Raw genomic sequence first — 27,216 nt, 5'->3', positions numbered from 1 at the left:
AAAACAAATGGAAATTCTGTATTAATATGTACATCAATTATGTCCTCTTGACATTATGTCTAGAGGATGTGAAATTGGGTGTTCTAGAAGGTCTTGTAGGTCTTCATAAAAGCATTTAACTTCAGCTTCTTCAGCATTAGTGGTCGAGGCACAGACTTGGATTACTGTGATATTGAATGGTTGCCTTGAAATGAACAGAGATCATTCTCTCGTTTTTGAGATTGCATCCAAGTACTGCATTTTGGACTCTTCTGTTTACTATGAGGACTATTCCATTTTTTCTAAGGGACTCTTGTCCACAGTAGTAGATATAATGGTCATCTGAGTTAAATTCACCCATTCCAGTCCATCTTAGTTCACTGGTTCCTAAAATGTTGATGTTCACACTTGCCATCTCCTGTTTGACCACTTCCAATTTGCCTTGGTTCATGGACGTAGCATTCCAGGTTCCTACACAATATTGCTCTTTATAGCATCGGACTTTACTTCCATCACCAGTCACATCCACAACTGGGTGTTGTTTTTGTTTTGGCGCCCTCTCCATTGTTTCTGGAGTTATTTCTCTACCAATCTCCAGTAGCATGTTGGGCACCTACCGACTTGGGAGGTTCATCTTTCAGTGTCCTGTCTTTTTGCATTTTCATGCTGTTCATGGGGTTCTCAAGGCAAGAATACTGAAGTGGTTTGCCATTCCCTTCTGCAGTGGACCACATTTTGTCAGAACTCTCCATCATGACGCTTCCATCTTGGGTGGCCCTACATGGCATGGCTCATAGTTTCACTGAGTCAGACAAGGCTGTGGTCCATGCGATCAGTTTTGTTAGTTTTCTGTGACTGTGGTTTTCATTCTGTCTGCCCTCTGATGGAGGAGGATAAGAGGCTTATGGAAGCTTCCTGATGGGAGAGACTGACTGAGGGGGAAACTGGGTCTTGCTCTGATGGCTGGGGCCACGCTCAGTAAATCTTTAATCCAGTTTTCTGTTGATGGTGGGGCTGTGTTCCCTCCCTGTTGTTTGACCCGAGACCAAACTGTGGTGGAGGTGATGAGGATGATGGCTGCCTCCTTCACAAGGTCCCGTGCACACTGCCACGCTCAGTGCCCCCAGCCCCGCAGCAGGCCACTGCTGACCCACGCCTCTGCTGGAGACTCCTGGACACTCACGGGCCAGTCTGAGTCAGTCTCCTGTGGGGTCACTGGGCCTTTCTCCTGGGTCCTGGTGTGTACAAGGTTTCGTCTGTACCCTCCAAGAGTCTGTTTCCCCAGTCCTGTTTAAGTTCTGCTGTAAGTCCCTGGGTCCTGGTGTGCACAAGGTTTGTTTGAGCCCTCTGAGTGTGTCTGGTGGGTATGGGGTTTGATTCTAAATGCTATTTTGTCTCTCCTGCCATCTTGCTCGGGCTTCTCCTTTGCCCTTGGACGTGGGATATCTTTTTTTGGTGGGATCCAACATTCTTCCGTCGACAGTTGTTCAGCAGTGAGTTGTAATTTTGGAGTTCTTGGAGGACTGGAATGTAAAAGTAGGAAGTCATGAGATACCTGGAGTAACAGGAAAATTTGGCTTTGGAGTACAAAACGAAGCAGGTCAAAGGCTAACAGAGTTTTGCCAAAAGAACGCCCTGGTCATAGGAAACACCCTCTTCAAACAACACAAGAGAAGACTCTACACATGCATATCACCAGATGGTCAATACCAAAATCAAATTGATTATATTCTTTGCAGCCAAAGATGGAGAAGCTCTATACAGTAAGTGAAAACAAGACTGGGAGCTGACTGTGGCTCAGATCTTGAACTCCTTATTGCCAAATCAGACTTAAATTGAAGAAAGTAGGGAAAACCACCAGACCGTTCAGATATGACCTAAATCAAATCCCTTATGACTATACAGTGGAAGTGACAAATAGATTCAAGGGATTAGATCTGATAGAGTGCCTGAAGAACTATGGATGGAGGTTCGTGACATTGTACAGGAGACAGTGATCAAGACCATCCCCATGAAAAAGAAATGCAAAAAGGCAAAATGGTAGTCTGAGGAGACCTTACAAATACCTGAGAAAAGAGAAGTGAAAGGCAAAGGAGAAAAGGAAAGATACACCCATTTGAATGCAGAGTTCCAGAGAGTAGCAGGGAGAGATAAGAAAGCCTTCCTCAGTGATCAGTGCAAAGAAATAGAGGAAAACAATAGAACGGGAAAACTAGAGATCGCTTCAAGAAAATTAGAGCTATCAAGGGAACATTTTATGCAAAGATGGGCACAAAGAGGACAGAAGTGGTATGGACCAAACAGAAGCAGAAGATATTAAGAAGAGGTGGCAAGAATACACAGAAAAACTGTACAAAAAAACATCTTCATGACCCAGATAACTGCAGTGGTGGTGTGATCACTCACCCAGAGCCAGGCATCCTGGAATGTGAAGTCAAGTGGGCCTTAGGAAGCATCACTGCGAACAAAGCTAGTGAAGATGATGGAATTCCAGTCGAGCTGTTTCAAATCCTAAAAGTTGATGCTGTGAAAGTTCTGCACTCAATATGCCAGCAAATTTGGAAAACTCAGCAGTGGCCACAGGACTGGAAAAAGTCAGTTTCCATTCCAATCCCAAAGAAAGGCAATGCCAAAGAATGTTCAAACTACCACACAGTTACACTCATCTCCCATGCTAGCAAAGTATGCTCAGAATTCTCCAAGCCAGATTTCAACAGTACGTGAACTGTGAACTTGCAGATGTTCAAGCTGGATTTAGAAAAGGCAGAGGAACCATTGATCAAATTGACAACATCCGTTGGATCATTGCAAAGCAAGAGAGTTCCAGAAAAACATCTATTTCTGCTTCATTGACTATGCCAAAGCCTTTGACTGTGTGGATCACAACAAACTGTGGAACATTCTTAAAGAGATGGGAATGCCAGATAACCTGACCTGCCTCTGGAGAAACCTGTATGCAGGTCAGGAAGCAACAGTTAGAACTGGACATGGAACAACAGACTGGTTCCAAATAGGAAAAGGAGTATGTCAAGGCTGTATATTGTCACCCTGCTTATTTAACTTACGCAGAGTATATCAGGAGAAAAGCTGGGTTTTGTGAAGCACAAGCTGGAATCAAGATTGCTGAGAGAAATATCAATAACCTCAGTTATGCAGATGATACCACCCTTATGGCAGAAGGCGAAGAAGATCTAAAGATCCTTTGAATGCACGTGAAAGACAAGAGTGAAAAAACTAGCTTAAAGCTCAACATTCAGAAAACTTAAGATCATGGCATCCAGTCCCATCACTTCATGGCGAATAGATGGGGAAACAGTGGAAAGAGTGGCTGACTTTATTTTTTGGGGCTCCAAAATCACTGCAGATGGTGACTGCAGCCATGAAATTAAAAAGACACTTGCTCCTTGGAAGGAAAGCTGTGAGCAACCTAGACAGCATATTAAAAAGCAGAGACATTACTTCGCCAACAAAGATCTGTCTAGTCAAAGCTATGGTTTTTCCAGTAGTCATGTGAGAGTTGAACTGTAAAGAAAGCGGAGCGCCAGAGAATTGATTCTTTTGAACTGTGGTGTTGGAGAAGACTTTTAAGAGAGTCCCTTGGACTGCAAGGAGATCCAACCAGTCCATCCTAAAGGAGATCAGTCCTGGGTGTTCACTGGAAGGACTGATGCTGAAGCTGAAACTCCATAACTTTGGCCACCTGATGTGGAGAACTGACTCACTGGAAAAGACCCTGATGCTGGGAAAGATTGAGGGCAGGAGGAGGAGACAACAGAGGATGAGATGGGTGGATGGCATCACCTACTCGGTGGACGTGAGTTTTGAGTAAGCTCCGCAAGTTGGTGATGGACAGGGAGGCCTGACGTGCTGCAATCTGTGGCATCACAAAGAGTCGGACACTACTGAGCAACTGAACTGATTTGAAATTATAACTATTTAGTGTATTACTTCTCTTTTGTCACTGACAGTATAACAATCAGGAGTGTGATAAAAGATCGCATTTTTAAAATAGAATTTTTGACTTTTAATTAAAGTGAAAGAAGTAAAGTTTAACCGGTGAGCCAAAGGTATCTATCTAGTATATTTTAATGTAACTTTTTAACATTTTGGCTCTCAATTCTGAACTGTGAATCTAACTTAATTCTCTAATGATTTTTTTTTGTTTAATTTTATCAGTTCCTGATTTTCTGTTTATCCTTTGTCTTTGCTTTATGTTTCCATTTACAGGGCTTATCCACTTTTTTGTTGTGATAACTCCGCTGCTAGTGTTTGAAAGAAGGATTAAACCTTTAGATGACATAGTATCTCATTTTTTCAGGGTGTTAGCTTCCCTTAATCTTCCAGCAGCAATTGAAGATATATCTGGAGATACCGTACCTCAGTCTATATTGACCAAGTCCACATCTGTGATTGAACAGGGAGGCATCCAGACTGTTGATCAGTTGATCAAAGAGCTACCTGAACTTCTGCAAAGAAATAGAGAAATCCTTGATGAGGTATGTTTTAAGAGGTTTGCTTTTCAGGTAAATAAAATACTCTTTGGCCCCTTGGTGTCCAGCAGGGATTGGTATAGGAGGCTTCTTCCTCTGGTTTCACAGGGTAGCACTCATCATTCAGATGAATTTATTGTGGCTCATAGTCTGCCCTTCAGCCTCAAGAGGAGTTCTGAGTGAGAATGGGTTCATACGTCTTAAGGGTATATAAGTGCACATTAATGAAACTTACATGACCATTGTGTGAAACTAGTATACTGTGAGAAAAGTATATCAAACTGTTCAGACTGTTTCATTATTAAGGACTTTTTTTTTCTTGTGAAAGATTCAATCTCTGGTGAACAAGGAATCAGACTAAGGAAGTTAGGCCATCATATGTTTTCCAAGCCCACCATGCTCATCTTTAGGTGGCAAGGGCATTTTATCAATAGGAATGTAGCACTGAAGTTTGTTGGGTAAAGTCAACTATTTGCCAGTGTTATTCTGCTTTTAAGGTGCTTTCACCTCTTTCTACTAATTGATACATTTATTTCTTTAACTATAAATGTGTTCATACTGGTTATTTTGGTTTTTGACAGTTTAGGAGTCATGTCTCTTTTAGGTGACTTCTGGTATCAATGCTTTTAATCCATGATGTTTCAGTCTTTCAGTTAACTATCAGAGGAAGTTGTATTTACACTGTTGCCAAAAACTTTGGGGCAAAGACAGAGTCCTTACGTACTATGACAGTGTGAACCTTGGGAATGAGAATATATACTTGAGGGCTTAACTAAAATGAAACAAATATTAATGTGAAAAATCTCATCTCATAATTAAGGAAAAACTGGCTTTATTAGTGTGTATGGTATGTCTGTTGTCTGCCTCTCTTATGAGGTATTTTTATTTATTTTATCTTCTTAAAAGCCTTTGAGTTAGACTCATTATTCTCTTCTTGGTTGTACTTTAGTCTCATTTTAAGTTATTAAGTTGTGAAGCTGATACTGTTTTTGAGTGTTTATGTCTCTGGTAGCAAATTTAATTCCAGTCTTGGTTTTCAGATAATTTGAAGTGTCCACTAATTTATTTTTTAAATGATAAATTTATCTTGCTTGGGATCTGTTGGACCCTTTCTATCTTAGGTTCATGGGTTCTGTTTCTTCAGGTATTCTTTTTTCTCCATTCTCTCCTAATGAATTCCTGTTAGATTGATGGTAGTGCTTCTGAGTCAGTTCTTCACGTCTCTTCAGTTCAATTCAGTTCAGTCGCTCAGTCATGTCCGACTCTTTGCGACCCCATGAATCACAGCACTCCAGGCCTTCCTGTCCATCACCAACTCCCGGAGTTCACTCAAACTCATGTCCATCGAGTCACATCTCTTAACATTTCTATTACTTTTTCTCTATGTGGGAGACTGTCTGAGGCTAGCCTTCCAGCTCATTAATTGGCTATTTAGCTCGGCCTTTTGTGTTCTTCAGCCATTCTATTGCATTTTCCCCCCATATATTTCATTTCCAGAATAAGGATATTTAATTGGTTCCTTTCATAAATCACCTACATTTATTTTACATGTGTCTTTTTTTCTTTTTTTTTGAGGTAAAATTCACATAATTTAAAATTTCCCCATTTTGACCTCTTTTAAGTGTACGGTCCAGTGGTTTTAGTACATTCACAGTATTGTGTGAATACCAACACAGTCTAATTCTGGAGCATTTTCATCACCTCCAAAAGAAAGCCTGTCCTAGTTAACAGTCACTCCTCTTTCTCTCATTCCCCTTGCTCTTGGCAACTACAAATCTGATTTCTGTTTGTATAGATTTATTCATTCTGGACATTGCAGATAAATGAAATCATGCCTGTGAAGTTTGCCTTTTTCACTTAGCATCTTTTCAAGGTTCATTCATGGCACAGCATGTGTCAGTACTTCATTTCTTGCTGTGGCTAAATATTCCATTGTGTGGCTGTATCATTGAGTATTTTATTTATCCATTCATCAGGGATAGATACTTGGGATGTTTCCACTTTTTGGTTATTCAGCATAATGCTGTTACTTGTGAACAGGTTATGTTTGAACACCTGTTTTCAGTTCTCTTGGGTTATATACATAGGAGTGGAATTACTGGGTTGTACAGTAATATTGTGTTTAACTTTTTGAGGAACTGTGAAACTGGTTTGCAAAAGTAGCTGTGCCCTTTTACATTTTAGCAACAGTGTATGAAGGTTCCAAATTTCTCCACATCCTTGCTTAACCTGAACAACTGTCTTAAAAAAAAAAAGCCATCCTTGTGGCTGTGAAGTGGTATGATTTGATTTGAGCTTATATGTAGAAAATCCTAAAATTAGTAGGAGTTTATGAGGATTGTATTGAATGTTTAGATCAATTTGAGGAATATTACTGATCTTTAACAGTATTACGGCTTCCAGTCCATGGACAGAGGGTGTCTTACCATTTAATTTCTTTCAGCAGTGTTTTATACTTTTCACTGTACAAGTATTTTACTTCCTTGATTAAACTGATTCTTAGTTATTTTATTCTTTTTGATGCTGTTATAATGGAATTATCTTTTTTTCCTATTTGGATTCTTCATTGCTATAGAAATACAGCTGATTTTGTGTGTTGATTTTGTTTTCTGCAACTCTGCTAAATTTGTTTATTATCTCTAATAGTTATTTTATGGATTGCTTGGGATTTTTCTTATAAAAAGTCATAACACTTGCAACTAGAGGTAGTTCTTCCTTTCCACTTTTGGATGCCCTTTTTTTCTTACTCTAATTGCACCAGCCAGTTCAAATCCTGGTTTAAGCAGTGAGAGTCCACAGACTTGTGTTGTTCGTTATCTTAGGGGAAAACCTTTCAGTTTTTCACTGTTAAGCTGTTAAGTTTTTCATAGATGGCTGTTCTCAGATTGAGGAAGTTCCTTTCTGTTCTTAATTTGTTGAGTGCTTTTTTATCATAAAAGGGTGTTGGATTTTGTCACATGTTTTTTCTGTATCTCAAGATAATCACATGGATTTTCTCCCTTCATTGTACTAAAACGGAGTATTACATTAACTGATTCCTCAGTGTGAAGTGAAGTCACTCAGTCGTGTCTGACTCTTTGTGACCCCGTGGACTGTAGCCCACCAGGCTCCTCCGCCCATGAGATTCTCCAGGCAAGAATACTGGAGTGGGCTGCCATTTCCTTCTCCAGTGTGAACCACCCTTGTATTCCTAGGTTATCCCACTTTGTCATGGTGTAGAATTCTTTTAATGTGCTGCTAGATTTAGTTTGGTAGTATTTTGTTAAGCATTTTGCAATTATATTCATAAGGGATACTGGTCTGTAGTTTTTGTGTTGTGTGTTTGACTTTCAACTTGTGTGTTTTTGTGATTGTGTCTTTTGTAAACAGCATATGGTAATAAGGTTTTTCCTTTACTAGCTTGACAGTCTTCATCTCTTCCTGGAGGGTTGTTATATATTTGGAACCGTATTTTTCTGTAACGCTTATCTTATTCTTTTGATTTCTCTCTGTCTTCTTTCTTTGGTTCCTCTCCACCCTCACTTGTTATGGTTTTATTGAGTTCCCTCCATTTTTCCCCCCCTGTTTAACAGCATGAAAGTTGTATACTTACTTTTCTTTTTTATAGTTTATTATGATGTGTCTGGGTATGGGTTTTCTTTTATTTAAGTTGCTTGATATTCCATTGGATTCAGTGAATTTGAGAAATTGTGTCTTTCATCCATCCTGGAAAGTTCTTAGTTTTCACTTCTTTGAATATTGCGTTTTCCTCATTCTCATTATTATGTCTTTCTCCGTCTCTGATGTTGAGTCTTTTCAGTTTATTTTCTGGGTCTTCCAGCCACTTGTGTTTCCTGTTGCTCTGTGCTTCCTTCTGCCTGATTTCTTCTGGTCTGTCTTCACTAGTTCTCCAGTTCACTAGTTCTCTTCAGTTACATCCCAGCAGTTTTTTAACTATCCATTGGCTTCCTAATTTTATAATTTCTTTAATTTCCAGAAATTTTATTTGGTTCTTTTCAGTTCTTCTCCTTTTCTTTCTCCTGTCATACTTTTACTCTAAAACATATTAAACATGTTTAGTTTATATTGTTTATCTTATCTCAGGGTCCGTAGTCTTTGTGGTTTGGTTCTGTGGTTTGTTGTTTTTTCCTGATTTTTTCCTCATACCGGTTTGTTTCCTCTTATTTCAGTGTTTTTGTTTGTGTGTTTCCTGTATTTTAAAACTTTTTTGGAGGGGTGTGTGTATGTGTGTGGTTAATCTTTTATTCTGAAATTCATTTTAGGAGTTTGTGTCATATAGGTAGTCATTTCCAGTCTTAAGTTCAGGCTTTTGATTAGGAATCTTAGGGTGATACTTCTTTTCTTTTCTATATAGAACCAGGGTTCAGATGGGCAAATTCCCTTCAGTTGGTCAATTTTCCTTTAAATACTCATCCACTGAGTGTCACCCATTTGGAAGTCCCCATTTGAGGGAAGATAGTGCCTTTGATCTGATCTCCTACTCATATGAGCCCCACCTGTGTTTCTTGTCTCCTGTTAAATGCACATTCTGAGCCACTCGAGAATGTGTAGTTGGTGAACCATGGACAGTAGGCCAGCTCCACCTTGTGGCCTGTTTTATATGGTTCACTAGTTAAGGATGATTTTTACCACTTTTAGAAAATTGTTATAAAAAAAAAAGAATATGTGAGACTGTAGTCCCCAATCCTAAAATATTTACTCTAACGTTTGACACAAAGCTTGCAGATCTCTGCTCTAAACTGTCAGGCATTAACAGGTACCATTGACTCTAGCACTTAGTCCATTGGTGGATTAGCACTTATGTTTCTGCCTCTACTATCTTGTTTTCTCAGCTCTGCATTCGAAAGCCTTTTTTTTAATGTTAATTTTCAGTTTGTTGTATTGGGTTGACGTCTAAATCTTTTATTTGTATGAGTTATTCAGTTTTCTCTTTGTTTTGTTTATGGCTTCAAAGTTCTAAAGGCTGTTTATTTTATCTTAAAAAAATCTTTGTTTAAAAGTAGTTTTGGTATATGGATGTACATAATCTCTTAGTCATCTTAATTTTACTGAGTAAGGTAATGGCTAACTTAGCCTTAAATTTTGCAAGATGTTTGGTTAAGTATATTATGACTTGGATTTCTACAATGGAAATTATTGTACTAATTTATATTCTAACCAGTACTGTAGGAATAGTCCTAGCTCACTAATTCTCACCTATATTGAGTATGATCATTTAAAAAATGTTTTAAAGTTTTTTACACCAGAAATGGTATTTCACTGTTGCTTTGCCTCCTTTTTAAAAGTCATTAAGGTTGTTGGATGAAGAAGAAGCGACTGACAATGATTTAAGGGCAAAATTCAAGGAACGTTGGCAAAGGACGCCATCCAATGAACTTTATAAGCCTTTAAGAACAGGTAAAAATGTCCCTAAATGACTTTCACGTGAGTAAGTTGTCATTTTGTATACACAGTTTTTGCTTGAATGAATTAGGCTCCATATGAAAATCCAGGTGTTTTTCTTCAGTTCCATGGAAGATAAAAAATAACAAGGATGATCATCATGATGAAGGTGAAAATTAAAATGATCCTGTAACTCTTACTTCCTGTTCCAAGCTCTCTACATATTGTAAAGAAAGATAAATGAGATATTATATAAGTATATGGTGTTGTGATTTCATTTAGTAGTGATACTACCAGGTAGTAAAAGATGAGTTTTAAAATTAACCTGAAGCCAAATTATTATTTTTAAGACTTTGATTATGAAGATTTTGTGCTTGTTCAGATAAACGATATCTAGACTTGCTTTATTTCTCTGTAAAAAGTATTTAATACTATTGTGATTTTTCTAAAAATATATTTGCTTTTCTTATAAGTCAAATTTAAAGAGTGATCCTTTGAGACAGGAACATTTTTGAAATAAGTTGTAACAGTTTTTGGAGTGAATGTTATCTTTCTATATTCATGAGTTGTAGAAAAAGATTAATGTCAATTGGCTTTTATTTAGTGGACTGTAACCACAAAGGTGTTTTAAGGTTATAAAACACTAAAGATGCAAAGGCTGATAGAAGCTCAGTTTCTGTCATCTAGTGCTTTGGGGCTGACAGGGAGACAAGTAAAATTGGAGAACAAAATTGAAAGTATAACCAGCTTATATACTTCACTGTTAAAATCATTACTGTGCTCTGGTAACATTTTTTTCTTCTTCCACAGAGGGAAACAACTTCAGAACCGTTTTGGATAAAGCTGTGCAAGCAGATGGACAGGTGAAAGATCGTTACCAGGCTCACCGAGACACCATTGCACTTCTGTGTAAGCCGGAGCCGGAGCTGAACGCCGCCATCCCTTCTGCTAACCCGGCAAAGACAATGCAGGGCAGTGAGGTGAGGATGTGCGTTTTGATGTGGGTGGTCAGCTGCTTCTGAAAACTATGTTCAAGCCATTCAGTTCAGTTTAGTTGCTCAGTCGTGTCCGACTCTTTGCGACCCCATGAATCACAGCACGCCAGGCCTCCCTGTGCATCACGAACTCCTGGAGTTCACTCAAACTCATGTCCATCGAGTTGGTCTCTTCTTGGTCGTCCCCTTCTCCTCCTGCCCCCAATCGCTCCCAGCATCAGAGTCTTTTCCAGTGAGTCAACTCGTCGCATGAGGTGGCCAAAGTATTGGAGCTTCAACTTCAGCATCAGTCCTTCCAGTGAACACCCAGGACTGATCTCCCTTAGCCATTACATATAATGAATTGCCCAGTTTTTTTCTTCCTGACCTTTTTTTTAAAAAAATGATGTACATTGAGGCGGTTGTATTGAGAGCAGCATGATATATATATACTGTGTGAACATTATATTACTCTCCATTTATTGAATGCTTGCTGTATGAACTTGGTACTGTATATATTCACAGTGTTTAATTCAAATTTGATGAAAGGGAGCAATTTGGAAGTAAAGGTGGAAGGACTGCTTTGGCCAGATACTCCTCTGACCACAGATTCTTTGTTTCTGGCATCTTTCTGTATGCCACCTTCTACCATATTCCCCTGGGACTACCTCTGAAGGGACAGTTGTCAAGGTGTGTATGTTAATAAGTGGATCTCATTGGCATGATACTTCTACTGGTTACAGGCTCATGGGAGTGTGATTGGCTGAGACCCTAAGGGGATGGGTGTGGCTGATCACTGTGACGTGGGATAGGGGCCCTGAAGCACACAGGAAAGTAAGCCAAAGGTCAAGAGATAGTGCCGAAAGCTTCTTGAAAAAGGTGAATTTCCTGTGACAGTAGTTCTCAGAAGTTATCATCGTCATTTCTTGTTTGTCTTTGCTCAGAAGCATTTCATGTATTTATTATCCAAGACCTAATGGATAGGCATCTACTGTGTAAGGCACTGTGCTCGGTACACACGATGGCCAGCCCTTACTCCCCATTCACAAGCAGGTAGGTGTAGAAGAGGAGACACACACAGAGATAACTGGGATACATGGTAGAAACTAAGTGTGAGGGCCTTAGGTGACGGACTACTGCCTAGGAGGCTTCTGAAGATGTTGGCACATTGTGAGAACAGTGGACAGGCAGAAAGGTGAGCAGGAGTAGGATCCGAGAATATTGAGTGAGTGTGTGCAGAGCAGCTACCAGAGGCTGAGTGGAAACTGGCCCCTGAAGTGAAGGGAAAACAGCGTCAGGGAATATGCACAGAACCTGCGTCTCTGGTTGGGGGCCAGAGAGAATGACAACTGTGAAGTCAGATGCTTTGAGGGCATCGGGGAGAAAAGAAAGGTGGTTGAAAGACTAAATTTGTAAAGAAGACACTGCACATCCACAGGACAGCAACATGTTCTGGCCTCTTGATTTTAGGAGAACTCTCTTTAATGTCCCCCCCTTTTTCTTTTTAGTTACATACATGACTCAGAACTTACATGGCTTTCGTTCTTTGGTTCTGCTTTCTATAGAAAAGGAAAAATGTTTTTTGTTTTTAATTTGTAACAGCTGCTCTGTTAATCCAGAATGGTATTACATAGGGGAAGAAAAGTTTACCAATCAATGTGAAGTTGTTTTATTGAAAATAGATTTTCTGCATGGAGGTAACCAACAATTTCCAGTGCTCTGTATATTCATTCATCATGTGTCTTTATCAGAAAAAGCAAGCATCATTTGTTTATTAAAGCTCCTTCAGATAGTTGTCACCATAGTTGATGACACATTAGCCAGAGTTTTTATGAGAAACACCCTGCCATTTGAATTGCTGATATTAACGTGATACAACGTACATGTCTTATTAAGAGGTCCAAGCATAATGGGTAGGGCTGTTTTTTCTTTCATTCCGAAGAGGTTAAGTATCTAGTTATTTATCTTTGTTCTGTTTGGGCAGCTGTTTTTAGGTACTGAGAGGATGTTAGTTTCTATACTATATAAGACAGTCTGTTTCAAGATAGTCCTGACTTTCAGCTTTGTTTATTACTAGACTGTTTTTTAAAAAATTAATTCTGCATATTCCTATTTCTTCCCTAGCTTTATTTCACTTGACTTCTATAAAATTTTCAAACTTCTGTTAGGCATAACATACGTACAGAAGAAAATGACATTTCTTACTTTCCTAATGGCCAAGCAACCTGCACCTAGGGTTAAAGTCAAGCTTGAGGTTCCATTATCAATTTAAATTTACCAACAGGCAGAGCTATCAAAACCTTTTCAAATTTATATGCTACTGTATTCCCCAACACAAACTGTGTTACATGATTATGGAAATCCTTATAATGCAGCAGAATAAAGGCTGCTTTAATTCTTGGTCTGTTCCTCATTTTTCCTCTGTTCCTGTCTGAGTGCTTGTATGCTTAAGCCTCTGTAGTCCACGGTGCACGCAGAGTAGAGAGTTATACCATGAGAAATCACCAACAGCTAATAATAATGGCTCCTACTTAGGGAGCACTTAGCCTGTGTTAGAAGTTACATTAAGCGTTTATATGGACTTAGTTCAGTCTTTACAACTGTCCTGACATACAGGTACTATGTACTATGATTACTCTTGTTTTGCAGATGAGTTCTCCAGGTAAACTGCCCTTGGTTACACAGTAACTAAGCCCATAAGGGAGTATAATCAGAGTAAAATTATAAATATAATAAAATATATAAAAACATAAATAAAATATAAATATATTAAAGAGTGAAATATAATCAGGGAGTAAAATCAAGTATTTTTTCCTATGTCATCATGTTTCACTTTGCTGGACAGCTAGATTCCTTCGTTTCTATATTGAAGTTTTGATTTAATTTTGTGTTTTGGATGGGTAGAATGTTCATGGTTCAGAAAGTTCCTGCAGACAACTCCCACCCCTGTTCTTTCCACCTTGTTCCCATCTGCTCTGTATATGTAACAGTATTCCTTAGTGTCTGGTCTATGTTTAGTGCTTTTATTTTTGTGAAAAATACATATGCACACAGATATACATAATATATTATGTGTGTGTATAGCTTTATATTCTGATTTCCCTTCTCATTCAAAATGAGACATACAGTGTATATGCTTTTGTACCTTTTTTCATTTAACAATATGTCCTGGAAGTCATTTGCAAGCAAGACTTTGACCTGCTTTGTCTAACATCAGATTCTACTAGGCCCCTTTAATAGACTTTGCTGTGTCCATCCAGCCGTGATTCTTTGTCCTCTTCTTCCTTTTAGAGTGTCTGTGGTTTGATGCTTCTTGGACCTCTGGGAGTCATGTTAGAACATGTTAAGAGACTCTGCATTTAAGATAGGATGCCTAGGTGGTTACCAGAGGCTGAAATGTAGAAGAAACTTGAGGCTTTTCCTCAGGTTTTGGTTTTCACATGGGAAAGGCGCTCTGGACCCTCTTGTCAAGGAGCTGATGACTAAGGCCGTGGACTGCGTAGCAGGACAGAGCTTCTTTCTTAGGCACGGGCAGTAGGTGAGGAGATCTTTGGAGCTGAAATTGCTGCTGGTCAGGAGTGGAGATGGCGTTCTTGGACTGTCCCTTCTCTGCCCACTTTCTTGCTCTGAGCATTCTTGGTCAAGCAGAATGGGGGCTAGGGGTTGCCCAGGTGAAGTGTGAAGAGCTGTGAGTGAAGGGAGCAGCTCACAAGCGGCCTTAGAGGGCCCTTGAACCCTGAAACACTTACCACATAGGTGTGTTAGGCATTTATGAATCATGTGGCTGTTAGGCAGAGACTGCCTGGACTGAATGAGAGGCAGAGCTCATGATGTGAGGAGAGACAGGACCTGCTTCTTTCTCTCCCAGGATTTACAGTCAGCCTGTGACTTAGAGCTTTCTGTCTCTCTGAGTGCTGTCTCCATGTGTCTTTATCTCTGTTCTCATCTCCGTGTCTCCCTCTCTCGATTGTGTTGGCAAAATAGGGTATCTCTTGAAAAACACACCTTCCTCTGCATCACTGAGGACGCAGTCAGGTGTGAGCGTGGGTAGGAGTCAGGCAGGCCTAGCTTAGGTCTCACCTCTGCTCCTTTAGTAGCTGTGTGACCTCAGACAGGCGACTTAATCTTTCTGAGACTCAGCTTCTCCATCTGTGGAATAGAGGTGATAAATACTTACTCTGTGGGATATGGTAAGGAGTATATTAAATCTGTGACGTGTTTAGGACCGTGCCTGGCACATGATAAATGTTCAGTAAATCTGTTTTTGTTATTGCTGCTGCCGTTGCAGGCTGAATCCACTACAGGTACAGCAGTGTCTGTATCTAAGTACACCTGATGTCTGAATTATACTTGGCTCTCCGAGAAATCATCTCCCTGACCCTGGTGAACCTTTGTGTAATTCCCTTCTGGTAATTGGCTTCTGGTTTTTTGGGCAATGCAGCTAAAAGTTTTTTAAAATTGTATAGGTGGTGAATGTCTTAAAATCCTTATTGACAAATCTTGATGAAGTAAAGAAGGAAAGAGAGGGGCTGGAGAACGACCTGAAATCAGTCAATTTTGACATGACAAGCAAGTTTCTGACTGCTCTGGCTCAAGATGGTGTGATAAACGAAGAAGCTATTTCTGTTACTGAACTGGATCGAATCTATGGGGGTCTCACAACCAAAGTCCAGGAATCTCTAAAGAAACAGGAAGGACTTCTTAAAAATATTCAGGTAAAGTCTATATACTTCAGTAAGATTTTTATTTAAAAAATTACAGAAGGGATCATCTGTATATAGGAGGGATAATCTGGACTAAATCTATCCATTTAGGATTGTGTTTTTGGCAGGTATTCCGTATTAATAGCCTGTAAACTATTGGTTATATTTTCATGCCCACTGAATTTGGGATAATTTTACTAGTGGAAAGCTATAAAGTACTGTGCTACTCCAAAGGGAATAAATATATTAGGTAAATATCTAATAATAACTCAGTGTAATCATAGATGATTTTCATAATTGGGAAAGTATCAATAAAAATGTCATGAGCTGTATTAATTTCATACATTTATATAACTGCATAAAACTTTCTTTTCATAAGGTCTCACACCAGGAATTTTCAAAAATGAAACAATCTAACAATGAAGCCAATTTAAGAGAAGAAGTCTTGAAGAATTTAGCTGCTGCGTATGACAACTTTGTTGAACTTGTGGCTAATTTGAAGGAGGGCACAAAGGTATGAAGCACCAAAAAAGTAAGAGCTAACTGACCAGTGTGGACGTGAGGATATAGTTTGCGAAGTTAATTGGTATTTCCAGTTGGACCAAATCATTCTTCATCTTGAATTCCTTAGCTTTCATGACTGGCCTCTGAGAGCTTTGTTATAAGTGGGAGAAAGCTTAATGAAGGTGGTAAATTTCATGGGAACTTTGCAGAATGAGTTTGCATAGACATTCATTTCAGGTAGCAAGAATTAGCAAAAATCAGCAATACTTCGTTACATGATAGAAAATCAGCCAATCTGAGTGAATTATGAGGGAATAGGAGTAGTAGTCAGAGCTGATACGTGATGGGGAAGGGGAATGGTATGACTTTCATAGTCTCTGCTGATGGTTTCGATGATGATAGATTTGTGATATGCTTGTATCTTAGAGTGCTTATTGAATATGTTTCAGTACTTTCTAGCCTTTCCTTTACATTTTTTGGGAAAATGCTTATATTTGGTTTGACCAATTTTGAGCAAGTGATTTTTTAAGTTTTTCAAATATGTAATTCCTTTTGGTACTTTAACTCCACAATGATGACTGAATAAAGTTATCTTGATTTTAATACAGTAGGTATAATGTAAAACCCTCTAAAGAGAGTATAGAAATACTGCCAAAACCTTCCAAAGAGAGAGGATAGTAAAATGCCATTTTAATTTGGTTTAAAATGCTTTGTTGAAATGGGTAAGCTGAGAAAACTCTCCAGAGTACTTTGGAAATTCTTCAAAAAGTTTCTGAAATGATGCCTGCATTTCTGAAGTGAATGTGCAAATCTAGTGCTTCCACTTAAATAGGTTGTTTTTATTAAGTAGTTGATTTTTCTCTAGGAATTGGGAACTTGTTCACAATCATGAAATTTAACTTGTCACTGAATTTTTGGTGACAGCACTTTCTAATGATTATTTATTTATTTTTTAAAGAATATTTTAGGTTATATTTAACAATAGGGTACTGGACTTAAGTGGTATGATTGTCTCTCATGAGAGGGTTTTAGTTCTTTAATTGTTATTGACAAATGAGCTTTAAATTGTGTTCCTCTTAGATTAAAAATTGTCCTGGTTTATCACTTATGTTTGTTCTTCGCTTGTAGTTTTACAATGAGCTGACTGAAATACTTGTCAGGTTCCAGAACAAATGCAGTGATATAGTGTTTGCACGGAAGACAGAAAGGGATGAACTCTTAAAGTAAGTTTATTTTCTATATCAAATTGTACTTTTGAAGTATTTTTCTTTAAAAAAAGAAATCATATTCTTGCTACCTCTTTTAGAAAAATCACATGTGGATACTCTCATGGTGGGTTGGCAGTGTGAGTTAGCAATTTCCTTCATTTCCTTTGTGGTGGTTTACAAAGCAACAAGCAACCAGCTGCATGATTCAAGAACAACAGGATGTAAAGGAGCACAAACTCTAGATGAAGGGAGAATAGCGGTGTCACGGAAGTGATGACGCACAGCTCATGGTGACAGATCTCAGGAAATGCCAATAAACACGAGCGGTTTACCTTGAAGTGGCAGATGGGTTCCTTAAGTGAAACTGCAGGCACAGAGCACGAGGGAGAGGATTTATAGCTCAGAAAATGTCAGCAGAATCACTTTCTATAGGGGCCTACTGGGCAAGCAACATAGGCCTTACTCAGTGTGGAGTAATGGAGAGCTGACTCAGCATTGATACCCATTAAGACGAGAAAGAGAACAAAATTTAACAGAACTAGTAGATGAGGGACATTCACCAGAATAACATTGTCATAGAACAGGGGAAGATTTTACTGTGAATTAAAAAAAAAGGTTAGGAAAGGATTGCCACAAACAAAGCCAGTACTCAAGGAAGATGGTAGGAAAACAAGAGGTCATAAAATGTGAAGTGTCAGGATTTAGGACACAATTGGAAGAGAACAAAGCCATCACAGATGTGAGATGAAATGAGAAGGAGCCAAAGCAAGAAAAGACAGTGAAGAAAACACAGGAGCAAAGAGTAGCAAAGAAGAAATCAAAGAAAATGAAACCAAAGCAAGGAGAGCAGGATTGAAAAAAAGTAGAGACGGTGGGCACAGAACATCTAACATGTAAAACTGAATTCCCTTCAAAGAAGAGAATCCCAAACAGTGAACAGAACAGATACTTAATGATATTACTCAAGAATATTCTTAGAATAAGTCCTGTTGAAAGGGTATACATCGTTTGGTCAGGAAAAATGAGCAAGAACTGTTAACACTTATTTGTATTAAGGCATATACATTATTAGCTTTCAAAGATAATGACAAAAACTTCCCTGGTGGCCCAGTGGTCAATACTCTGGGCTCCCAACACAAGGGGAGTGGGTTTGATCCCTGGTTGGGGATCTAAGATCTCACATACACATGGTCTGGCCAAATAAATATTCTTTAAAAAAGAAAATGGCAGAATACTCTTAAGGCAGTCAGATCAGCTCAGTTTATAAAAAGGTGAAAAAAACTTAGGCTGGCAGCACTGCATGCTAGAAGAGAATGGAATGATTGCTGTTGAAACTCAAGGAAAGCAAATATAAGACAAAGATTTTCTATCCGGGCAGCCTGTCCTTCAGGTATATTCAAAGTCAGGTGGTCATTAGTGATGAATATGAAGAACCCAGAGCCTATTGTACTCAGGAGCCTTTCTTGAGCCCCTCAGTTGACCTGACCATTATTCTCATCTGTCCATGCTTAGAACAGTTTCCTGTAGAAGAATGGGGAGAACTTAAGAGCTATTTCCTTCCAGCCCCAAGATAGAGCAAGGCCATTTGTTACCAGTTTTTCTACTAAACCTTCAAAAAGCAAATAATTAAAATCTTTAAAAAATGGTTTTAGAGGTTAAAAGCAAACCTAGATTAGTTTTACTAGTAAGTAAATCTGAAAAGATTAAAACAGAGCAGTCTTCGGACCAGTTTTATTTATGAATATGGATGTGAAAGTTCTAAATAAAATGCTTGCCGTTCATATTCTCCATATATCAATAAAGGAACATGACCATGACCAAGGAGGAGTGGGTGGTTATTCCATGAATACAGTGATTGGTTTAGTATTTTTATATCTAAGGAGAAAAAGATGATCTTCACTGATGAGGAAAAAGCATGAGAAAGTTAATGGAGAAGCTCTATAAACATTCCCCCTAAAGACAAGTGCCAGCTATCAGTGCTGTTATTCAGTATTACATTGGCAGTACCAGCCAGCACCGTTAGACAGAAGGCAATTAGAGATACAAAAACTGTAAACTGTCACTACGTACAGACTTTATGATTGTACGTCTTGGAAATCTAAAAGAATCAGCAGCCAAACGCTGCAAATTGGTAATTATAAAAATAATTTGTAGCAATCAGTAGCTTTCATACAAATAAAGACATAGAAGATACAATGGAGGAAAAGACCTTGGTTATATAGTCACGAGAAAGTAAAATACATAAGAATAAATTTGTCATATATGAGATCTGTATGAAGAAAGCTTTGAAACACTATTCAAGGACATGAGAGGATTTGAGCAAGTTATAAGACATATCATGTCCTTAGATAGGATGAGACAACTTCATGAAGATGTCAGTTCTAAATAAATTTATGCATTCAACATAATTTTGATTAAAAAGAAACAGATTTTTATTTAAAAGTAGACAAGTTCTAAAGCTCAAGGTGAAAAAAGTTAAGCAAGAATAGCCAGAAAAACTGCATAAAAATAACAGTAATGGAAACTAATTTACCAGATTTTAATATATGTAATATTGTCTCTAATTAAAATACAGTGGTACCGGCACATGGTTAGACCAAAGACAGAAGACAGGAATAGATTTAAATCCTTATGTGAATTTAGTGTTTAAAGAAAAAAAAAACCCAAATCAGAGAAGTTAAGAGACAAGTGCCTAGTCATTTAGGAAACAAAAGTTATTTTTACAACAGAGTAAGTTCCAAACAGATCATACTTGAAATGTATAAAATGAAAAGAAAATCAAAGAAATTTTTAGTAAAGCTGAAATAGGAAAGGTCTTTGTAATTCTGACTTAAAATCCAGAAGCCATTAAAGAAAAAAGAGTAAGTTCATCATAACATGATCAGCAGAGTCAAAATGTAATAAGCTGGTGGAAACTGTTTGAAACTTATTCTCAGGACAAAAGGCACATTTACCAAATTTATAAAGAACTCTGAGATACTTAATGAAGAGGAAAAAAAACCCAATAGAAAAATTGGCAAAGGATGTGAACAGAAATTCTGCAGATGAAATGAAAGTGGCTGTTAAGCATATGAAAAAATACCTCCCCTCATTCAATATAAATATGAGTTAAAATTACTCTGAAATGGCATTTTTCAGATTGTCAAAAATTTGGACATTTGATAGCATGCCTTATCAGCACACTTTGGGGAGCAAGTCTCATTCTGCTGTGGGAGTGCACTGTGGGGCAGCCCTTTTGTGGGACCCGGAAAGGTCTGAACTGCAGACCGACTCGTTATTTAATCCAGCTTTTTTTTTTTTAAAGGATGTTTTCTGTTTACCAATATACAAAAAATCTCTAAGATGAATAATTTATGGTAAAAAAAAAAAGGTTACAGACTAGTGTAAAAAAGGGAGAAAATAAAAATGAACATTTGGATTGGTTTATTTCTGATCAGGAAGCTCTGGACAGGTTCATAAGAAAGAATAGTATAGTGTCTGTGTGTTTGTAGGAGTGAATGGTGGAATGAGAATTTGAAGATAGTGGTCTGTCAGTTTTTGAATCAAGTGAATATATTTCCGTTTTGTAAAATTATATCAAATTTAAATAATTATGGAGATTCTGAATTTTTTTTATAGTCACCACCAAGTAGTCTATAATTTTATTTTTCAGATTGTGTTCCCATCCTTGGCCCTCCAAGGATGTTGAACCCTTTGTTCAAATTCAGTCTTGTAGAGAAGCCCAGTTCATGAAACAGATAAAAATGGATCTGTGATTTAATAGCTTTGTTTTATATAATGGCTAGGAAATTTATATAGTGGCTAGGAAATTCTCATTTGTCCTATAAATGTGTTATTTACTGCAACCGTGTCTGGTTTTTCAAAGGAAAGAAAGATATCTATATCTATATTCTGTGAATATCTATATTCATGTTAGGTACTGTATTTGTGATTAAATATACTCAACTAATTAGATAATTATTAAGATAATTATAAATGAGTAAAATACTTAAAATATTAAATGTGTTATATTTTCTGTATATAGGATACGTATACACACACATATACTAAATGTTTTAGAATCTGACCTTTTAAAATTTTAATATGGGCTAAAACTTGTAGTTTATATTGTGAGCATTTATTATGGATTTATGTTGTGATTCATGGGGTCGCAAAGAGTCGGACACGACTGAGCGACTGAACTGAACTGAAGAAGTATTTTTGATTTCTTGATGAATGTGTGTTCATTTTCTTTGTATATGGAGTATCTAATTTATCTTTCAACTGGGATTGTTTTTGAGAGTGAAAGTGTGGTCTGGGGAAACTTGCTGGAATTGTTCTATCAGAACAGCAGGGCCTGCCCCAGACACTTGAGGGCATGTCATGTTGTTCCGTGCTTGTGAATCAGCACAGTGAGAAGTTGATCAGTACCAAATATTTCATAAGACTGTATTTTAGTTTAGGGTTTTGTTTAGCGGGATTTTGGGACAGATTCCAATTTACTGTCAGAGGAGTCTTTAAATTGTTTTTTTAAAATTTCGATACTGTATTTTAATGGTGCTTTCAACATCTGTCTTTAATGAGATTACCTTATGTGAGGTATCTTTTAACAAAATATCTCAGTGCCACGTTTTGGATATATTCAGAAAATTTTCATCAAGAAATTTCCATTGTTTTCTGTAAACACTGATATACAGTGATTAAAATATTAAGTAGGTGACTATGAACAGTTGTAGTTTTCTGATCATTTTTAGATTTTTATGTTAGGAGTTTCTCATCTAGGGGCTGACCTCTTACTAGAGAGAGGGCAGTTTCTTAGGACCACTTGCTCAGTTTAACATGTTCCTTAATCTGTCTGTAATTATGATCTCTGGAAAAGTTTACCTTTTCCCCTTGTCTTCAGAAATAGAATAATAACTAATTTTATTGTATTCAGTAGTAGGAAGAAAGATGGTTTCAATTAGTTCTTGCCGAGAACAGAAATATATTTAAAAATACTATCATTGTTTTGATTCTATTTTCTGTGTTTCATACATGAAGAAAAGAAAAATATCTGGTATTTTGCAGGTGTTGGTTTTCAAAATTGTGTTAATTTCTAATGCTTCTGTCTTTAATAAGGGACTTGCAGCAAAGCATTGCCAGAGAACCTAGTGCTCCTTCAATCCCAACACCCACATATCAGTCCTCTCCAGCTGGGGGGCACGCACCAACGCCACCAACTCCAGCACCGAGAACCATGCCGGTCAGTAAGCAACATACTTTTTAAGATTGAAGTTTTACGTGTTTGTGACACTTTGCTAGCTGTAAAGGGTAACACAGACTTTACATTGTAGAGGTCTGGTGGTCACCACTTTGATTGGGTGACGAGCCTTCTGATGTTTTGCAGTATAAAGAATACGCATTCTTTATTCATGGATCACTTCTGAATTTTTGCTAAAAAATGTTTATCTTGAGTCTAATAAAGTCTTTAGAACCAACTTCCAGTTTATAGGAAGTGAAGTGAAGTCGCTCAGTCGTGTCCGACTCTTTGCGACCCCATGGACTGTAGCCCACCAGGCTCCTCCATCCATGGGATTTTCCAGGCAAGAATATTGGAGTGGGTTGCCATTTCCTTCTCCAAGACAGTGATAAAATCATAACTTAAATCGTGCTATTAGGAAACACTTGGACAACCTAGAACAGGAACATTCTTTGAGACACTTGGCTTGGTTTTCTAAAGGGGAATATTATAGAAAGAAAAAAGATAGATGGAGAGGGCTTCTAGATTAAAAGAGAGGAAAGACTCATAGTAATCAAATGCAGTACATGAACCTTGATTGGATCTTGGTTAAGACTCTTATAGGTGTTTTTATGAAAAATAAGGACACTTGAATGTAGGGTGTATACTCAGTAATACTAGGGAATAATTACTAATTTTGGAGTAACTATTAATTTTCTCAGGGTGAAATGGTATTGTGATTATGTAGGAGAATATTAGGAGTTGTATACTGAAATCTTTTAAGGCCAGTGTCCTTAAGTTTGCAGCTTAACATTCAAATAGTTCTGCAAATATGTAGAGATAAAGAATATAATTATAGATAAAGCAAAAGTGGCCAAATGTTAATACTTAATGAATTTAATTGGTAAATATGTGATTATTTATGATAGTGCTCTTTTAAGTTTTCTGGTGTTTGAAATTTTAATATGAAAAAGCATGGGGCCAGGAGGAGATAAGAGATAGAAACACTGTCTGACTCCTTCCTTCCTCCTCCCTCAAATGTCTGACCACGGATGGGAGCAGTAAATGATTAAATATTGGGCATCAGGAAAAGAGCAGTGCTATGGAATATCCACAAATTGGAGAATTATTTTTCAGCTACGGTACATTCCTGGAGTGGTGAGCCCACATTTAAGAATGGGAATTAGAAATACATTCGGTTGGATTCTGGAGTTTTTCGTACGCTCTCATTCATTTTAATTGATAGCAATTTGACAGAAACCTGACATGTGTTGTAGTCACTGCCGATTTTTTCTTACAGCCTACTAAGCCCCAGCCCCCAGCCCGGCCTCCACCTCCTGTGTTGCCAGCAAATCGAACTCCTGCTTCAGCTCCGGCTGCGGCTCTAGCTCCAGCCCCGGCTCCGGCAGGCACTGGGACCACTGTACCAGCTCCATCACAGACTCCTGGTTCAGCTCCCCTGCCACAGGCCCAGGGACCCCCATACCCCACCTATCCAGGGTATCCCGGGTAAGACTGAAACTCTGTATGTCCTAATAAATTGGCTAATGTTTCTAACTCTGGTTAGTCTTTTAAAAACAAGGTCACGCATTCTCTGAATGGAGGTGTCATATAGGCTACATTGTCAGCTCACATAGAAATACAGTATAGTCACTTTGAGCAGTTGAATAGCCATTTCCCAGGTTTATTTAATTTGTTTTTAGTTTTTACATGTTGGGTTTATAGTAAACATACCTTCTGTATGGAATTCAGAATGTGTTTCCTTGGTCATCTTTATTTAGGTGATAAATAGGTAGGTGCCTTTTCTGGACTTAGCAAGACTGATAAGGCCTTCTTCACATACCTGTACTCTTGACGTCTTGGCATTCCGATCAACTCTTGAACCAGGAATCTATCTAATTATGGCATATACTTAAAGATCAGCTGTCTTTGTTATTTTTATAATCTTAAAAATCCAGACATTTAACTTCCTTTTAAGATGTCAAGACTTAGTAAGTAAATTGTATCTTCCAAATGTTAAAGCTGTGAAAACAGTATAAATCTATGAGCATTACCGTAAACATTGAATCTTGTAAAACAGAAATGTACTTAGATTGCCACAGTAAAATGAAGAGTCTCTGTTTTTATTCTTGGTAATGGTTGAATATTTAATCTTATTTCCTTCAAGAATCTTTATTTGGGTAGTATTAAATACTTTTTTCTTTCATTTCAATTAATAACAGGATAGAACTCTTTTCTCTAGCAAGTACCTTGGAACAACTTTTTTCTCTCTCCACTGTTCTCTAATAGACTGAGAAATAGAGGAAAATGTGGTTTTCTTGAAAAAAACTTCGTTTTAGAATAATTAGTGTATGGTTCATTTTCTAGTATTTGATTTACCAATCTAGCTATTTTTTTGTTCTTCCCATCAGGTATTGCCAAATGCCCATGCCCATGGGCTACAATCCTTATGCGTATGGCCAGTATAATATGCCGTATCCACCAGTGTATCACCAGAGCCCTGGGCAGGCTCCGTACCCGGGACCCCAGCAGCCTTCATACCCCTTCCCTCAGCCCCCACAGCAGTCTTACTATCCACAGCAGTAATATGTCAGCTCAGAAGCTCAGCTGGTTCCGTTCAAAGGGAAAGAAATACCAGCCCTGCAATACGTGTACTAAACTACGCTCTGGTTACTGTCACGTCCTCTGCTGTACTGAATGCAGTGTATAATTTCTGTCTGCGGCTCGAAGCTGTGCCCCAGCTCCACACTTGATTGTACTTGGGCGATTTGCTGCTGTTGCAGTGTAAACACTAAGTATAACAGAATTTGAAGTAAATTGCATTACAGTTCATAAAAGTTGAAAATGAGAAATTAAACCCACCAGTGCAACATTTGAAATTATTACACTTAAGTCTACGTGATTGGAACATCAGATGCTTACAACGATGGTTTCAGTATGGATATACAAGAAAACTAAGTTATCTTTCTCTTTTGGTTTATTGATTTGGTTTGATTTTCCTTACGCTATTTTGCATAATCAAAACATTGTAAATCTTTTAATTTAAAAATAAATTCCTTAAGAACAGTTGTCATTGTTATGTTTTGTCATTGATTCTCATTGCTGTCTAATTTCTTCCTGGCACTAGTCTCTCATTTTATGTGTACATGAATTAGATCCTGTGTTAAGTGCATGATTAATTCAAGTTAATAGGTTCAGTATATCTTTTAGGAAAACCAAAAGAATAATAACCATAGTTTATCTTTCATATGCGGATTAGTAAATTAATTTTGACATTTACTTTGAAAAATCTTACAATGTGGAAGAAACACAATTGCTACCAAAGATTCTTCAAATATTCGTGAAAATGTATATTTAATGTTTTATTACTAACCTTTCCAAGAAATCAAATTCTGGTAATAATTTTTTTCTTTTTTTCATAATCTGGTTAAAATAAATACATGTCATTAACAGTACTGTCTAATGTAATGGAATTGTTTAAAGAAAATTTACTGTACCCTTCTGTTCGGTTTTTTCACCTTACTGTCTTAACCTAGTAACATTTAATACACAATGTGTATGAATAGATATGATAAGCCCTTTCGTTTTTATGCTCCTCAAAGATTGGAGTATTTTATAATTCAGGGAGTGCAGAAAACAATTGTTGGGAGCATATGCCAATTGTGGAATCGGCTGTGTATTTAATACTGGTCTGTGCTGTTGGGATAACTAAGCGCTGTATGAACCTTGGTGAGACTTGCCTGGTGGAATGTGCAGATCAGCACTGTGGAATGAGAAAGTGAGGAAGGAGTGAGTTGTCTGAGATCCCAGTGGGGTCTGTTCTTTGTGAGGCTCGTATCTGAACATACCAGACATCCGAGCAGAGTTCCAATGAATCTGTTTATGCTTATTTTCAAAGTTTTAATGCTAACCTTTTCTTGAATTGTTGTTTTCATTTAAATGATGCTGTCAGTCGGTCCACTGTTGTTTTCATTCGACAGTTTGGGTTTATATTTTTAAATGTGGGGCTGAAGGTGTGATTGTAAAGGGAGCTAACTGGTTTAAAATATATGTATATTTTAAAAAATCTTACTTTGTTGTTGTATGTAGAAAACATGAAGGCATGTTACTTCAGTATAAATGACTTTTACATGCAATAACTGAAATTGCTTTAAAATTCAGTAGTTGAAACCTTGGCAAAATAGTTTTTTACATATCATAGCTGACTTCTATTAATATGGAATCATCAGAATATGACATGGACTTGTTTGACTCTTGTGTAAATGGCACTTAAGTTCCTCCTCCTTATTATTCAAGGTACCATCACCAACAGAAGATACTCAGTGAGATTAGGGGTATCCCAAATTGCTAGTTTATAATTCTCACTAATACAGAAAAAAACAAATACAGAACAAAATTGGCCTGAATATTCTCTTGGGGAAAGAAGGCACTATTGGAGAAGAGTAAGTGCACCACAGGGCCAAAAGAGGAGTTACAGGGCTCATTTTCTCTGCTAGGCTGGGCTTGTTCTCAGAGCCACAGGAAGATGGTTCAGAAACTTTAGGAAAGGAGCCTTGTGGCAGCCTACCCAACCTACCCGGCTCCCTCAGCTCTAGCAAACCCAAGGCCATTTCCTCTTGTCTGTTCCCTCATCCCTTAAAGGATGCACGGTGCTTTCTTTAGGTCACCTGTGTCCACAGATGACCAAGTTTTCACAGTCCTTCATTGCTCGATGTGTCTTCATGGGGCTGTCTAGTTCCACTAAGGTGGCACATGGAAAGTTTTTCTTTCGTCTTATTT

The 27,216-nt window shown here is 37.8% G+C and overlaps 1 protein-coding gene across 2 annotated transcripts in view; it reads left to right on the top strand.

The window, feature by feature from the left end:
• The window catches only part of PDCD6IP (programmed cell death 6 interacting protein), a 69,915-nt gene extending 44,412 nt beyond the window's left edge, over positions 1 to 25,503 (top strand). For both annotated transcript variants that reach the window (XM_055414696.2, XM_055414695.2), the window contains exons 10-18: positions 4,298 to 4,475; positions 9,755 to 9,866; positions 10,662 to 10,831; positions 15,292 to 15,540; positions 15,908 to 16,042; positions 17,161 to 17,255; positions 22,338 to 22,461; positions 23,738 to 23,946; positions 24,849 to 25,503. In XM_055414696.2, the coding sequence (XP_055270671.1) occupies positions 4,298 to 4,475; positions 9,755 to 9,866; positions 10,662 to 10,831; positions 15,292 to 15,540; positions 15,908 to 16,042; positions 17,161 to 17,255; positions 22,338 to 22,461; positions 23,738 to 23,946; positions 24,849 to 25,023 (1,447 nt within the window). In that variant the 3' untranslated portion in view covers positions 25,024 to 25,503. The remainder of the gene's footprint in view (positions 1 to 4,297; positions 4,476 to 9,754; positions 9,867 to 10,661; positions 10,832 to 15,291; positions 15,541 to 15,907; positions 16,043 to 17,160; positions 17,256 to 22,337; positions 22,462 to 23,737; positions 23,947 to 24,848) is intronic.
• Positions 25,504 to 27,216: the final 1,713 nt, after the last annotated feature.

The sequence above is a fragment of the Moschus berezovskii genome, chromosome 24, assembly GCF_049115385.1.
Source record: "Moschus berezovskii isolate FMDL1 chromosome 24, NW_MosBer_1.0, whole genome shotgun sequence".
Taxonomy (NCBI): Eukaryota; Metazoa; Chordata; class Mammalia; order Artiodactyla; family Moschidae; genus Moschus; species Moschus berezovskii.
Note: the sequence above shows the minus strand (reverse complement) of the source record. Positions and strands in the feature narration are given on the sequence as shown.